At 35.8% G+C, this 15,830-nt stretch overlaps 1 protein-coding gene across 1 annotated transcript; it reads left to right on the top strand.

Annotated features, from left to right (window-relative positions):
* Positions 1 to 12,029: 12,029 nt before the first annotated feature.
* On the top strand, positions 12,030 to 14,818 carry LOC124630093 (juvenile hormone epoxide hydrolase-like). Its single transcript, XM_047163819.1, has 7 exons — positions 12,030 to 12,252; positions 12,420 to 12,647; positions 12,899 to 13,063; positions 13,187 to 13,333; positions 13,517 to 13,727; positions 13,955 to 14,189; positions 14,363 to 14,818. Exons 1-7 carry the CDS (start codon positions 12,070 to 12,072, stop codon positions 14,694 to 14,696), a joined length of 1,503 nt encoding a protein of 500 aa, XP_047019775.1. The 5' UTR covers positions 12,030 to 12,069; the 3' UTR covers positions 14,697 to 14,818.
* The last annotated feature ends 1,012 nt before the right edge of the window (positions 14,819 to 15,830 follow it).

The raw sequence follows: 15,830 nt of genomic DNA, 5'->3' as shown, positions 1-15,830 counted from the left end.
GGAGATGATAAATATTTCAAATTTATTTATATTTCACGTTATCATATCTGATTAATTAGTGTTAATCATGCGGCAGTATTTAGTATCCGTAATTATAGTTGCTCATCACGATAACTGATATGCGTACCAGCTGGCCAGCCAATTCACGCACAAAACATATAGATAGTCAGAGTAGATTACTCATAGATATGTTCTGTTCCTGACCTATGTTCTGTTAGGTTAGGTTAGGACTGGACAGAACTTAATACCTTGTGGTTTATTTTATACCCTCCTTTAGTTAAAAAGTTAAGTAATATCTCATCATTTTGTGTTTCACAGTTCATTATTAGTAAACTAATTGTCCCATTCTTTATGTCCCGTCTTTGCACATGGCAGACTAAACTGTCGACCCATAATATAGTTAGAATTATTTGTCTCATTATGAGCCTTTGCACACGGCAGACTAAGCTGACCCATTATACTAGTTAGCCAGATGGTTGGCGGACAGTTAATTTTGAAAGTAATCGTGAATACAATACAAGATTTTAGTCGGTCTGATACAATAGTAGTGCAGTGGAAACCGCCGGCAGAAGCTAGTGCATAAAAACTTATCTCAGATACCGAAAGTTTAATTAAATTTCAACTTTTAGGGTTCCGTACCTCGAAAGGAAAAAACGGAACCCTTATAGGATCACTTTGTTGTCCGTCTGTCTGTCTGTCTGTCTGTCTGTCTGTCTGTCTGTCTGTCTGTCTGTCAAGACCCTTTATCTCAAGAACGCGTGGACGTATCAAGCTGAAATTCACATGAAATACTCAGGTCTATTGTCCCTTTAAGCTGTGAAAATATCAATCTTCTAAACCAAGCCAATCACAAGATACATCCGATTATGTCGATATTTTCAACAAATTTTCGACACTCGCAAAGGAATCAAAACCTACAGGATACTTCCCGTAAACTCAGAGTCTTGAAATTTGGCACGAAGCATTGTCATATAATGCAAATATAGGAAAAATTTCGAAAATCTCATTTTTTTAGTTATATAATATAAAAAAAAATATTTTAATAAAATGAAACTTACTACCTTATTTCTCACGAACGAATAAAGGTATCAAATTGAAATTTAAATCAAATACCAAGGTTTATTGTCCCTTTAGGCAGTCAAAAAATCAAACTTCTAAGTTAACGCGATCAAAAGATACAGCAGTTTTACCGACACCTTAGACGAATTTCCGTCACACGCTAGGGAATCAAAACCTACAAGGTACTTCCCGTGAACTCAGAATCTTAAAATTCGGCACGAAGCAACGTTATATAGTACAGATAAAGGAAAAATTGCGAAAATGATAAATTTGAAGTTACATAAAATATTAAAATATTATTTTTGCTTACATGACATAAAATATTTTTTTAATAATTATAAACTAATTTTAATAATTACTACCTACCCTTTTTCACATGAACGCGTTGAGATATTAAAGTTTTGAATAAAACGTGAAATTCATATCAAACACTTCTTATATAATGGCCTCTAAACTGTGAAAAATTTTAAATCATTCAAAGGTCATTGGGCACCTTAGTATGAAAACCATACCCACGGCGGATACGAACGAAATATAGCACAGTATAATGATAAAGGCTCTGATTTACTATGGCATTAGTCGCATCAATGTGAACCATGGGAATCTAGAGAAAATCAGGTGTAAACATCAAATATTTTCCTCATTTCAATGGGGAATTTAAACGACCAAGTTTGACGGATTTGAGAAATCATTTCTTTGTAGTGAAAGAGTATACTCGCCGTTTATTTCCATTGTCATCAGGTCAGGATCTGATGATGGAAATCCTGAGAAATCGAGGGCAACTATCAGAAATTGTAGGCATGCATAGGATTAAAACTTGATTCTCAGATGTATGTCTGGTGATACTATCAAACAGTGAAGGTTAAGAGCTTATCTGATGATGGAGACGTGAGAAAGTCGAGAGAACTCGGTATGTTTTAGTTACGTCGTGTTTGGGCTTATATTATTCGTATTGACGAGAACTTTTCACAAAAGTTAAAAATAAAAACTTTTTACAAAAAAAAACAACTTCTCAACAAAACTGTTTATATGCATCGGTCTAGATCTCGGTGGTTAAATAAATATAGATGCATCCTCTAGCTAGACACCGACTTCTAGACCGATGCACCTAACATCTTTTTAATTTCTTTCTTGCTTTTGTTTTCTTGTTGCTTTTTTATATGTTTGAAGTTGGATTTGTTTGTAAAATGCTACAAAATAAAATAATGCCGACTTTATAAAACAAAGAAAGGGACAGAATTACACTTTTGTCAAGGCTCTAGAAACGTAAAGCCAGCAGCCCCGAATCCTACTCTCTAGAAGTCGTTGTTACAATTCGAAAGCTACAAGTCGTCCGGCGGTTTCGAAAAAACCTGAAACTGGGGCTCTTTAGGTGATTAATCCCTCAAAAATAAAAGATCCCATTCCTGCAATGGCTGCTTTAACCCAAGTTAGTAGTGAATTCTCATCACCTAAAATAAAATAAGCTCCAACACAAGGTTACGTTATAAATTGTAAAGGAGTTCCCATAACTATATCTGATCTTAGCTGTCGATCCCACAATGGCAGTCAAACCTATCTTTGTGGAAAGTCTTCGCCAATACGAATAAAATATCCCCAAACACGTGGTAGTTGCAACATACCGTTCGGGAGTTCCCTTGACTCTCTGTAGTCTCAATAATCAAATCAGCTCCAAACCTTCACTGTTTACCAGTACCCTCAAAAATACACTCACATGTCTGGTTATGACTCGATGCGTGCCTACAATATTCAAGAGTTGCCCTCGATTTCTCAGGGTTTTCAGATCCTTATCAGATCCTGGTCATCCGGATTGGCACCTTCCTTCTTTATGAAATGTCTTTAACAATAAAAACTAGCATTGCAACCTGTACAATCCTCTGAAACTGCTTGTCTTTTATATTTTTCAAACGATCCTGGACATTCGTCTCCATGGAATTTTAATAAAATATTTATATTCAAAGAAACGTCATACCATTCTCCACGATTTAAAACTACTTTGATTCATGTCCGCCACTTTTTACAAAGCGGGTCAGATATGCCCCATGACCTTTAAGACATGTAAGACAGTTATTTTCAATCAGATTTCTGAATGATGACTATAAAATGTTGTATATAAATAACTTCAATAAAATAACTTTTACAAGGTACTGGCCTACTATTTTAGTTATATTATAAAATAAAAAATATTAACTATTTTGACTCTCACGAAATTACCATAACTATGATTGTTCTAAACTGAACGGTTGGCGCGAAACTCACTTTTTATCTGTACAGCATTTGTACGGAACCCTCGGTGCGCGAGTCCGACTCGCACTTGGCCGGTTTATTTTAGTGCGGATGACTAATCTTCTTCGTTTACATGCCTGAATCATATTGGTCAGTATGAATCATTAGTAATCTACTGATCTCTGTTAATCGAAAACAGACATAGTCAATATCTATTTGAGGCTTAATTTGTTGGATCATCGGCTGACTACTGTTTTGAAAAACGCGCTTGAATAATCTCACTGCTGTACGATGACAGAAAGTCAGTAGTAAGTAACAGCGCGCGTCATCTGAATACCTTCTCAACAAATGGGCTATCTTATAAAACAGTTTTTAAATCGGTGTGTACACAAATAGTTATTTAATTAATAAAGTAAGAACACCAATTACACAAACATGTTTTCGTTCCCCATTAGAACTAAATGCACCTTTCAAATTAACTGACGAAGTTATTTAACGGTCGAGTAAATTAGACGAATAGGTACACTGAAGTCCTAAAGTGTTGGACTAGGTGAAACAAAACCCAGAAAAAATGTTCCTAGAATCAAAACAAATTTCGTAACGCAACTATTTATATTAATTTATTTTATTTTGCAAAAAAGCCTTTTCCTCCCGAATTCCTTTAAAACAACATTCCAATATTTACAACAGTAATGTAAACGAAAATTCTTCTCAGCAAACAAAAGTACGCCTAAATTGAACGAAAATATTTAACGACCTTCCAAATTGTGATTTAAAAAACTCGAATGTCTTTCGTTCGCGAGCGTACTTGCGTGTTTTTACTTTTCTTTCCCGTTAATTGGAAATAGGGCAACATCACTGGGAAATTAATTATTGTAATGGACATTTTTCAATGTAATTCACCCACCGACCTACCTATTGCAAAGTCGTATTTCCTCAAGCAATTTCATGGAGCGAATTGAAAATTGATTTTTCTAAGTTCAGTTTTTACAGTTATTGAAAAGCTACTATTACTTTTTTATTTTTATTAAATATCTTTGTAAGGTTTCAAAGGTAACGGAAATGGAGTTATAAAATGAAAAAAAAATAATACCTAGTCACTTATTAAAGTGTACTTACTATACTTGTTGAAAATCACATCATCTAAGACAAATAGTGACAAATTTATTCTAATCTAATTTGAAGACCTCGACGGCGCAATGGTCACCATGCCGGACTGCCGACATTTGTATGATGAGCATGCTTGTTGGCCGTGGTCTGGGTGTTATAATATGTTTATATGTAGCTATATGTAATTTATCAGTTGTGTCAGCACCCATCACACAAGTTAATTAATAACTTACCATGGCCTTTTCCAGATCTCAAGCAAGACCTTTCTCGATGAAGAACCCAATACTCGTTAAAATATAACAGATCTTATGCCCACACTGAAATTAATCACATTTGCTCACGATATGTAACGTATGTTAATTGCAGTTTAATATTCATAGGATTACCAAGTAAATATCCATCACAATTTCATGGAGCCGATTGCTTTTACCTTATATTATTTACGTGGAGACAGTTTTTATAAATAAGTAATTTTTTTTTTTTAAGAAATATTTTGGTCATTGAAAAGACTTGGATGAAAGCCAATTTGGGTAGAAAGAATGTTACTTATTTGTTAGATGACGGCTGATAAAAGAGTGTGGAAGAAGAAAACATGCTGCGACGACCCCAAATAACATTGGGGTAAGGGAGGCTGATGATGATGTCTTTAGAAATTCAATTCATGCCCTATTTATCTTTAGTATACTGAAAGCTAATACCTATCGCAAAAATAAAATAAGTATCTTAATTATGTATCTATTAATATTATTTTGTCTCGTTTTTTTTTCAGCTTAAGTTAAGTGTACCTGACTACCTATGGTCTAAGTTTAGCTTTAATATTTTTAGACACATGTAAGCAAACAATATAGCAAGCCATTAAAATAGATATCTATTACGAGTATAGAAGAAAATGGGACAACCTGATAAATAACCCAACTTGGGAATAGAAAGTAAAGCCTCAGGCCAGGCTTATTTTCGTCACAGAACATACGGCGTAGTATAATAAGTGTAAGTAAATAGTGCACACATATGTACAAAGTATAAGAGTGACACACTGCCAACTTTAAGTCGGCCGATAGTTTGTTTCAGCTCATAAATCAGTATGAAGATACGGTACCTATATAAGGTAGTACGCACATTACAAAGATCAGGTATTTAGCCGGTATCAGAACCTCTGAAAACGATCATAATATTGGAATCTAGATGATTTTAGAACATTGCTAACCATCGGGTCAACTGTCGGCCGACGGTTAACTTTGCAGTTTGTGGGTACTCTAAGGCTCCTTACTTTGTTGCTACAAGGAAAATGTGTAAGTATTTAAACATCTGGCATTTTTCCGAACCAAACAACTACTTATTGACATCAAGGTCTCTCCAATTTACAAAGTAAATACAGCTAACATCAAACATTGCTTTGTGTTATGCTTCATTTAAAATCATTATTTTAAAATAGGTATATTTTTGTGAAAAAATATGTTTTAGTTTGTTTTGCAAAACCATACCCTACCCTAAGCATATACAACAATATGTTTACCTTTTTTTTTTTTTTTTTTCCGACGTTAAAAATCATCAAATGACCCCTCCCGCTGTGGGTTAGCAGCGGTGAGGGAGTGTCAGACTCTTACTGACTAAAAACCGTCGTGTTCCGTGTGTCATAGGCCTTTTATGTACCAGGGCCGCGGTATCTCTTTCGAACAACCCGCAGCCCCGGCAGGCACAATATGTTTACCTTGAATAAAGAAGGACATACATATGTGTAAACCTATTTAAGTACCTTATGAATACTTAATCTTTTCAAGAAATAAATTAATTTTGATTAAAAATATAACCTAAAAAAAACGTTCCAATGTTAAACACCATAAAGTCCACTAAAACAAAAGTCTGTTCAGGACTTTTTGCTTCACGGCTTGGGCACTCGAGACTACTCAGTACATAGATCAGGGCTGCCGCAAGCACGTCCCGTCCTCTAGGGCTGTCCAAGTAATTACGCCAGCTGACTGATGATGATGGCACTCGGAACACTCCAGTGCCTCAGATAAACAACCGTATGTAGTGAACCAGAGTCCTTTTTACACCAAAAAAATATGCCTCGACCCATTTAGTTGGAGCTCCGAATTTTAGGAAAGGTTTTTTTTCTGAATTATGATAATTAGAACGCAGCGAGTGATGACCCTTTGCTAACTGAATTAGGGGTGTAAAAAACCGTTTGTAGTGCTGTACATACTAATGTCTTTTTATTTCTGAAATGCATGCGAATGCTTGATTTAAATTTTAAATGAGGCGATACTCGTAAAACTCGGTATTTCAATTTACGTGTGACATTAACAGGGGATGTAACTGAAGTGTATGCAATTAAAGTGTATATGACCGTGTCTTACGGTCGCATGTTATTACACCGCCAAATTGTGATTTGGGTCACACCGATATGTGGGGCGTATGTGTTTATAGTTTTGCTAGCATATTCTATTTTGTTTGGCTGTTTTTTTCGATGAAAAAAAAAATTGAAATTATGAATTAATTATAATATATTATGGTGGAGATCCCGGATCCCATGCCGCTTCAACCAAAAAGATTCATTATTTGTAAAAAAAATCCCCGAGTTTTGCCAATTTGAAGCACACGGAACTCCACTAATGCCAAACTGATATTAGCGCCTATTTATCTTAATATCGTAATCCTAAATCAAATCTATAATTAAATCTATTTATCATAATCCTGTTTTCTCTGTATGGAAAAGACCCTTCCAACTTTGGAACACAAAAAATCTGCGTATTAAAATTATTTTATTTATTTACTCATCAACCTTATCACTAGCATTACAGATACAATACAATCTAATGCGTTACTGAGGTCCTTATCTTACTAATTAAAAAATAATTACAAAAATAAAAAACAGCTAACCCTCAAAATATCTACTGCGTATCAATATTTGTGATTCACTGCGGTCATTTCTATCTGTGGCTATCTTTTAATGCGTTTGATAAAGCAAGTCATATTTTTTTAAATATATATTCTACAAATACATAGTTCGTGAAGAAAAAAAATAAGAATCTTGCTGGCTATCTTTTAATGCGTCTGATAAAGCAAGTCATGTTTCTAAAAATACATGTTCTATATAGTTCGTGGAAAAAAATATTGTAATTCAGCCAAACATAATCCAGCTTTTAGCTGAAAGGTTTTCCTCTAAGCCGTAGTAAAACCAAGTGTTATGTGATATTGTTTTCGTTTTCCTTATCAAATGAAACGCGCTTCGAGCGATTTCCGCATACAAACCATTGAATACTCAGTATTGCTTGAGATTGAATTAAGGGTTTTTTTGGTGAATTAATGAAGCAAAGAGTTTCGTTTTGATATTCGTTTTATCTTACCAAGATAAAAAATACAAAAGTCACTCTGTCTATCTTTCCCCCTTTCATGCCAAAACTACTGAACCGATACAGCCATGATAAGTACCGGTTCAAACGATGACATGTGAAATCGCATGACAGTTTCCTTGTCGCTCAAAATGTGTCCGAAAAAAACTGAATGGAAAATTCACTGGTGTGAAACCGCTGTAAACCTCTTCACTCATTACCACTTTTCTCTGTAATTAAAAGAACAAGTCGAGCGTGTAAGATAAAATGTAAAAATCATTCAATCCATTTCACCACTCACAATGTAAATAGCTTAATTCTTAAATGAGAATTTAACGTCTGAATCATTAATTGGTAAGTGAAAGCCGGACGAGTAGAGTGGAACAAAAAACGGACAAAAGTCGCGATAATGGTTTGTTCCCGGGGTGCGTAGCAGTCATTAATTGAATCGTTTTACGTGGCAACTTGTGTTACGTGAACGGGTTTTTATTGCTGTATCAGGCTGGTAATAAAGTCTTGGATATAAATAGACAACACTACAACGGTTCGTTTTCCTGGTATCTGCAAAGGATTTGGGATAATACGCACAAATACTCCAGCTTACAGTGCTGTAGAGGTTGTATGTGAAATCTTCTTTTCTGCATTCTGGCCGAAACATTACCATCCGTAGCGAATTTAAAATAAGAACTATTTAGAATATATTAAAAAATTACGCATTTATTATTCAAACTTTAAAGTCAAACCTACAAATTATAACAATAATGTCACCGATTTCCATAATACTGGCCATATAAAAGACAAAAATATGTTTGAAATCTGAACATTTGAATGCTGCCAGTATTTCACAGCCCAAGTCAGACATAGTGGGCACTCCGTGGGAAACGTGACTTATCACAATCAGAGAGCTCTCAATATGAAAGCCATAATTTCCCTGAGGTTTCAAATACGTCATGCAAGCTTTTATGTTAGCAAAGGAAAAAAAGAAAAATGTTAAGAGTCTTTGAACTTTGTTCAGACTACTGTGGATTAAACCTGGATATTTGTAAAATACGTACCGATAAAAATGTCAGGTATTTTTTAATAGATCTATTTGGATAGTTTTCTAGCTTCTTATAACTATCACGGATGTTAATAATCTAACATATGACGCATACGACGAATTCCAAAAAAAAAAAACACACAGTAATAAGAGAACATTTTGAGACAAACAGAGAATATTAAGGTAATTATCCTATAGGTAATAGTTAATCACATAATTATCATTAGCGATCAATCGTCCAGGTATCACGATACTATAGTACTTACTGACTTAAGTTCAAACAAGCTGGTTTCTGAGTCACATTGCGAAAAAATTTAAATTATTTAACGTTTAAGTGATTTTATCGATAGATTTGTACCTAATCTATATACTCGTATCCGCAATCAAATATAGATAAGCCTAAAAAAAGCAGAATAAATCATATCAAGAATTAATTCTAAGATAATATCAAAGTATGTAATTAAATGAGGTAAATATAATTATGAAATTCGTAACCAGTAACTAGTATCTGTACTAAGATCTATTAAGTCGATTAATATTGGCTTCAAGGTACTTCTAGTATTACAATTTAAAGGAATGTTGATAATTTCCGGCCAGTTGTTTTAGTTGAGTCACGTGGGAACTATAATAACATTGACATAAAAAAACCTTCCTGTATAAAAGTCACAGAAATATCTTTTCAAATTGGACGGACCATCATTAGTAGTGACTAATATTAGCTCGTTGCTTTCGTCCGCAGATTTATCAATAATCAAGTTTAAAAAAAAGTACGCTATGTTACCCAAGGAACTCAGACCCCGGCCCCCCCGGCCCCCGGCCTTACAAACACACATTCTTATTTGATTGATTGTTCGAAAAAGTTACCGTGGCCCTAGTACATAAAAGGCCCGACGGAACACGACGGTTTTTAGTCAGTTAGAGTCTGACACTCCCTCACCGCTGCTAATCCACAGCGGGAGGGGTCATTTGATGATTTTTGATGTCGTTAATAAAAAACATATTAGTTTCTATAAAAGTTGATGTAACAATTGTAATTTTCCTTATAGTTTTTGGATATCTGTGACGTAGATCTTAGTACCTGTTTCTATGTTATCATTTTTCTTTAGTTAACACAGTGTTCAACAGTTGCATAAATATTTGCTGTATTAATTGTGTAGGTAATGAAATATGCATTAAGTTTGAAGGTTTAATTTTCCAAATTTCAATTTATCTCGAATAAAGATAATTGAATTCACGGGTATTTTTATTTATATCTTTCCTTCTACTTTCATTGTTTGGTAATTAAAAATGTAATCTTAAGCAGCTTATGAATTTCTATATCATATTAAAAATCAAACATAACTTAAGTAGAAACATAAGTTCATCAAAACTGATGAATATTATATTTGTATTTTTCAGCAACTTATTATCACGTTAACATATACATTTTTTACCCGGATGCCGCTATTGGTCCTTCGGGCCGGATCACCTACCAAAAGAAATAAAAGACACTTGGTATTGGAAACATATACCCTTTACATTTCAATATCACCGATAGCTACATAGTACTTAGAGGTAACACGAACATAACACAAGTTTATTTAGCAAAGCACTCCAAAAACTCGTAGGTATCACATTACGGGAGAGATAAGAGTAAATATGATACACACATCCGCAACATACACAGATATTTACCTCTCAGCCGTATTCGGTTGGCACTCCATTTAAAGCACGTTTTTGCGGGCCCTCGAGCCAGGAGTCTGTTGCAAATTACATAATTTATCATGTCATCCCAAAGTATATGCTTGTTGAATACCATTTCTTTGGAGCCCGATGAAAAAATCGTTCAATTCGCACGGATATCAACGATGGATGTTTTGAAGTGCTTCAATTTATATGAATTTATTGGAAGAGTACTTCTTGTTTATTCTTGAGGGTGTGTTAGGAAATTGTATTTATTTGATTTGGGTTTGAAGTGAAATGGATATTTATGCGATATTTATGTGTGATTGTAAGATATTGATATTCCGCGTATTCAAAATATGGGATGTGTTTTACCTTACGTCTTTCAGCTGCCGCTACGGATTTATATGAGACCCCGTGACATGTTACAGTTTGGATTTTGTGGCTCGTGATTAATTCGTTCTTAAATAATTTAAGAACCATCGTGAGGGAGCTATAGTAACACGACACTTGAAAAAATGTAATAATAAATTGAAATCGTGCTATATACATAATTGGAAGCTTTCAAAAATATCTTAATGACCTGGAAACTCTTACTTCTGAAACAATAAAGAAAGACCGTATGATGAAACACAAATAATACATTTTCAAGTCTTATTTGCGCAGTTTGTTTCAATTTTCCTTATTTGGAGAACTAATAGTTCTGTACGTGCCAAAAATATGTACCTTCAAAACATATTTATTTGAACGGTTTCGACTGGAACTAATGACATACAGAACCAGGTGTTAATTAATAACTATGCAAATTAACAAATTAGCGACACATTTAATATTCAATGTGGCTATTATTAATGATTGTTGATTTTAGTGCCTGAAGCAAATAGAAACTGAAAAAGTTGTATTAAGTACTAAAATGTTTTTATCTACTTTACTTTCATGTATTCCCAGAAATGGCCCATCTAGGTTGAAAATGGAACTTAATAAGTGGTCAAACACCACTTAATTAAAGAATCATTATTGAGTTCTAAGAGTAAAGATGGTTTAAGTAACAAAAACACAGTTATCAGTTATTTAACCATTGAAAACCTATCAAAACAAACAACTCTATTATTCCTATTTACTTTCGCAGCTATGCTGGAAGAATTTGATTTAGAAATAGGCTTTACCTTTGTAAATTCTTTCTTTCTTTCTTTCCTGTTGTTTTTCTTTATTTCGTATGTAAAAAATCGTAAATAAATAAATAACAAATGAGATTTCAAAATTCACACAATACACTTGCCTTAAGGAAAGTGGGCTGATTTTCATATTGTGTGCGGTCATTTGTACTCGAATACTTTACGGAATTGCACCGTCGAATACCGGAGCGCGGGTATGAAGTACACTCCACTGGTTTTTAATCATGCAGACAAAGCGAGGAAACATTCTTAGTCAAGCAAAAATTGTAGGCATTTTTGAATAAGAAAAGGAAGCACACCTTTTTTTCATTCACTGACGAAATTGAGCAAATATTGTAAAATTAAACAATTTAATGTTAATATTAAAAATTTAATATTTAAACAATTGGTGTAGATCGAAATAAACTAAATGGGGAACAGTATATAAGCTGGGACTTCGGTTAGTCGAACATTGAAATCAGCAACGATGAATACGTTCTTAAGAGTATTCGTGCTTTCGGCCTACGTGACTCTTGTCCTGGGTGTGTCCGCCAAGGAGGTCACCTCACCTGAATTTCTATCAAGTATAGAAAAATGGTGGGGTCCACTTGGACAAGAGGGGAAGATTAGCGAGGATATCCGACCTTTCAAAATCCAGTTCACGGATGAGGTAAGTGTTTTATTTCATTGTTTAGATACATTTTAATTGAAACTTTTTTTTTTGTAATGGAAATGAACTTGGCTTGCAAAAATACATATTGCAATACGCTCTGTCGGCTCAAAAGACGGAACAACTACAAATTTCTCATCCACCAGTTTTCCTTCCTAATGTTTCAGATGGTAGCTGACCTAAGAAATCGTATCAACAATCGCCGCGAAGTGACCAAACCTCTAGAAGGTATTGCCTTCGAGTACGGTTTCAACTCAGATAACCTGGACTACTGGATGGACTTCTGGGCTAACAAGTACAACTTCACTGAACGCGAAGATTTCTTGAACCAGTTCCCTCATTACAAGACTAATATTCAAGGGCTTGATATACACTTCATTAGGGTGAAGCCTGAGGTCAGTATTATCTATATTATGTGAGTTTCTTGCATTGGTCTCGCGTTTCAGTAGGAACTTAGTAGGTTAAGGTTGCTAGGATTACATTTCTGAGCTGGACCAACTCTTTCAGAATTTTCCTAAATGTTCGAGTATGTTATTAACTTAGCCAGAAATCGTAGAGGTCCTTGAAGCAAGGAAAGATTCTGCTGGAGACTTATACTTCTTATGTGATTTGGAGTGGTACTAAACATGGCGCTTCTTTGTTTTAGGTACCTGAAGGCACGTTGGTGCTACCTCTTCTCATGATGCACGGCTGGCCTGGATCCATCAGGGAATTCTATGGATCCATTCCACTTATTACTGAATACAACGAAAAGAGAGGTTTCGCTGTGGAAGTTGTAGTCCCAAGTTTACCTGGATTTGGTTTTTCTGATGTAAGTATTTTGGGAACTTTCAATACATATGACGTTTAGAGATTAGATAAATTGCTAATTGAAAAGCTTATATATTATTTTGTTCCACATAATTAAGCAAAACCTTTTTTTCTTATTTGGCAGGGAACAACTCGTCCAGGTATGGGAGAGGTGGAAATTGCAGCTATCATGAAAAACCTTATGGCCCGACTCGGTTTCGAGAAGTTCTATGTTCAAGGCGGCGACTTTGGTGCCCTAATAGCTAACGATATGGTCACTTTCTATCCTGATGTAAGATTTTCGAATACTCTTTTATTATTTTAATTATAGAGTTTTCTTAAAAATTATATTTGTAAAACAATTAGGAGTTTTTTGATGGCGGTTTTCAATTATTATTTTAATTAAATACATGATAGTTTTTCACCATAGGTTACCTATTTTTAAAGAAATTTTTCCTTCACGTTTTATTTTCAGAAAATCCTTGGCTACCACACGAACTTCCCGATATCTCTAGCTCCTGGTTCACTGCTCACCTACTTAGCTGGTTCACTGAACCCGTTGTTCCAATCGCTGGTCGTGGACTCTTCGGTGGCGGACAGAATGTACCCAATACTTGATGTCGTTCTGGGACTCGTTGAGGAATCCGGGTACTTGCACATGCAGGCTACTAAGCCAGATACCATTGGTAAGAATATAATATCGAAATGCATTTTATTAAATAGTTTTGCTTGTATCTATTTAATGCTCTCTAGAATTGATTAAAAGATTATTTATTATTTTGAAAATACATTCATGTTACACGTAAGACGACGGCAGATAGAAGAGTATGGAAGGAGAGATCACGTTCCCCCAGCCCCAAATAAAATTAGGATAAAGGCAGAGGAAGATGATTTCATAATATTTCTATTACAGGAATTGCCCTGTCAGATTCTCCAATGGGTCTCTTCGCGTGGCTGATGCAGCCCCTTTCTGGTGGTACTCGTAAAGCTTACAAAACCAGAGTAGACGGAGGTCTTTCCCTCTTGTACGCGCCCGAGACACTTATTGATGACGTCATGATGTACTGGACTGAAAATAAGTTCACCACTGCTGTCAGAGTATATGCTGAGTCCATTAATAAGAGAACCCTTGGCATGGGAATATCATCGTAAGTAATATTTTTTTAGTTCCGAATTTAAAATTGCCAAATCTTCTGGATACCCCGTAATTTTGCAGCTGTCTACTACATAGAAACAACTTGAACTCTTTACCCTCCATAAAATTGTAGGTATTTATTTATTTCTTCTTTATACTCAATACTTACACTTTTACCTCTTTCAGAATCCCCACATCAGTACCGACCTGCACCATTCACGCTAAAGACGAAATCATCTACGAATCTCCGATCATGCTCAAATACAAATTCACCAACCTACTGCGTTCAACAGTTCTTGACAGCCAAGGACATTTCTTGGCCATGGAGGCCCCAGAAGTATTTTCTGAAGACGTCCTCTCAGCACTGGACTTATTCTTGGAATACAATGAAGAAAATAACAAGGTTGAAGAGTCAAACTCCAAGTTCCCTATCAAACTACCCACGTTACCTATTGTAGACACTTTAGAGAAAGGAGTGGACAAGATCAAGGGTGGCTTATCACAATTGTTCGGCCGTTGAATACAAATCGACAACTTCTTCTCTGCGTACTGGTACCTACTGCTTTTGGTCTTCTTTGATTTTTGAACACAAATTCACGATTTTGTCATAGATTTATTTTTAAATAAACTGTTTGGCTGTAACTTTTTTTTACTGTGTTCACCTTGATGCCTTGATGATGATGATGATGACTCCAGACCGATTTCGGTCACGGCGACTGCCTCAACTCCGTACAGATAATTGTCGCTGGTGTGCTCGCATATGACTACAGTAGCCAATCTTCTTTGAGAAGGTCCGCGCACATTGCGGACATGTGAGCACACCATTATCATAATTGTAACTGATTGCCGCGGGTGGTCGGGCTTTCAGTTCGTCGCGTCTAGAATCAAGCTCTGACCGACGACGCTCCTCAAAGTCAGAAACTTTGTTTCTAACTAGAGCTCTCCAATCAGGCCGTTGGGCTGCTAGCCCTTCCCATTGCGAAGGCTCAATGTCACATTTTTTCATGTGACGTTTTTGCACATCTTTATATCGGAGGAACTGTCCGCCCTGCTTTCGTTTGCCCTCCTTTAGTTCGGAATAAAAGATGCGCTTAGCCACTCGCTCCTCCGCCATACGTGACACGTGACCGCACCATCTAAGCTGTCGCCGCATAAGGTAAGCCTCAATGCCACCGACATTGGCTCGTCGCAGCACTTCGGTGTTTCGCACACGATCAGACCATCGGATCTTAAGTATTTTACGTAGACATTTGAGGTGGAATTGGTCTAGTGTGCGGATATGCCGGCGGTACACAGTCCACGTTTCAGCAGAGTATAAGATGTTAGGCAATACTATTGCCATATAAACCGATATTTTTGTAGCCAGTTTAAGATCATGGGAACGGAAGACCTTGGCATCCAGCTTGCCGAATGCTGCGGCAGCAGCACCGATTCTGCTGTTGATCTCTACATCAAGGTCGCACTTCGATGTTAATGTGCTCCCCAAATAACGGAATTTATCGACCTGCTTTAACGAGTCCTCACCGAGTCTTATAGTCAGTGTCTCGTGACCGTTATTGTCCAAGGACATAACCTCCGTCTTCTTGACACTGATCTTCAGGCCAAATTTTTGACAAACCTCGTGAAAATTGGACATCAATTGTTGCAGGCTTTC

The sequence above is a fragment of the Helicoverpa zea genome, chromosome 4, assembly GCF_022581195.2.
Source record: "Helicoverpa zea isolate HzStark_Cry1AcR chromosome 4, ilHelZeax1.1, whole genome shotgun sequence".
Taxonomy (NCBI): domain Eukaryota; kingdom Metazoa; phylum Arthropoda; class Insecta; order Lepidoptera; family Noctuidae; genus Helicoverpa; species Helicoverpa zea.
This window is presented reverse-complemented; position numbering and strand designations above follow the sequence as displayed.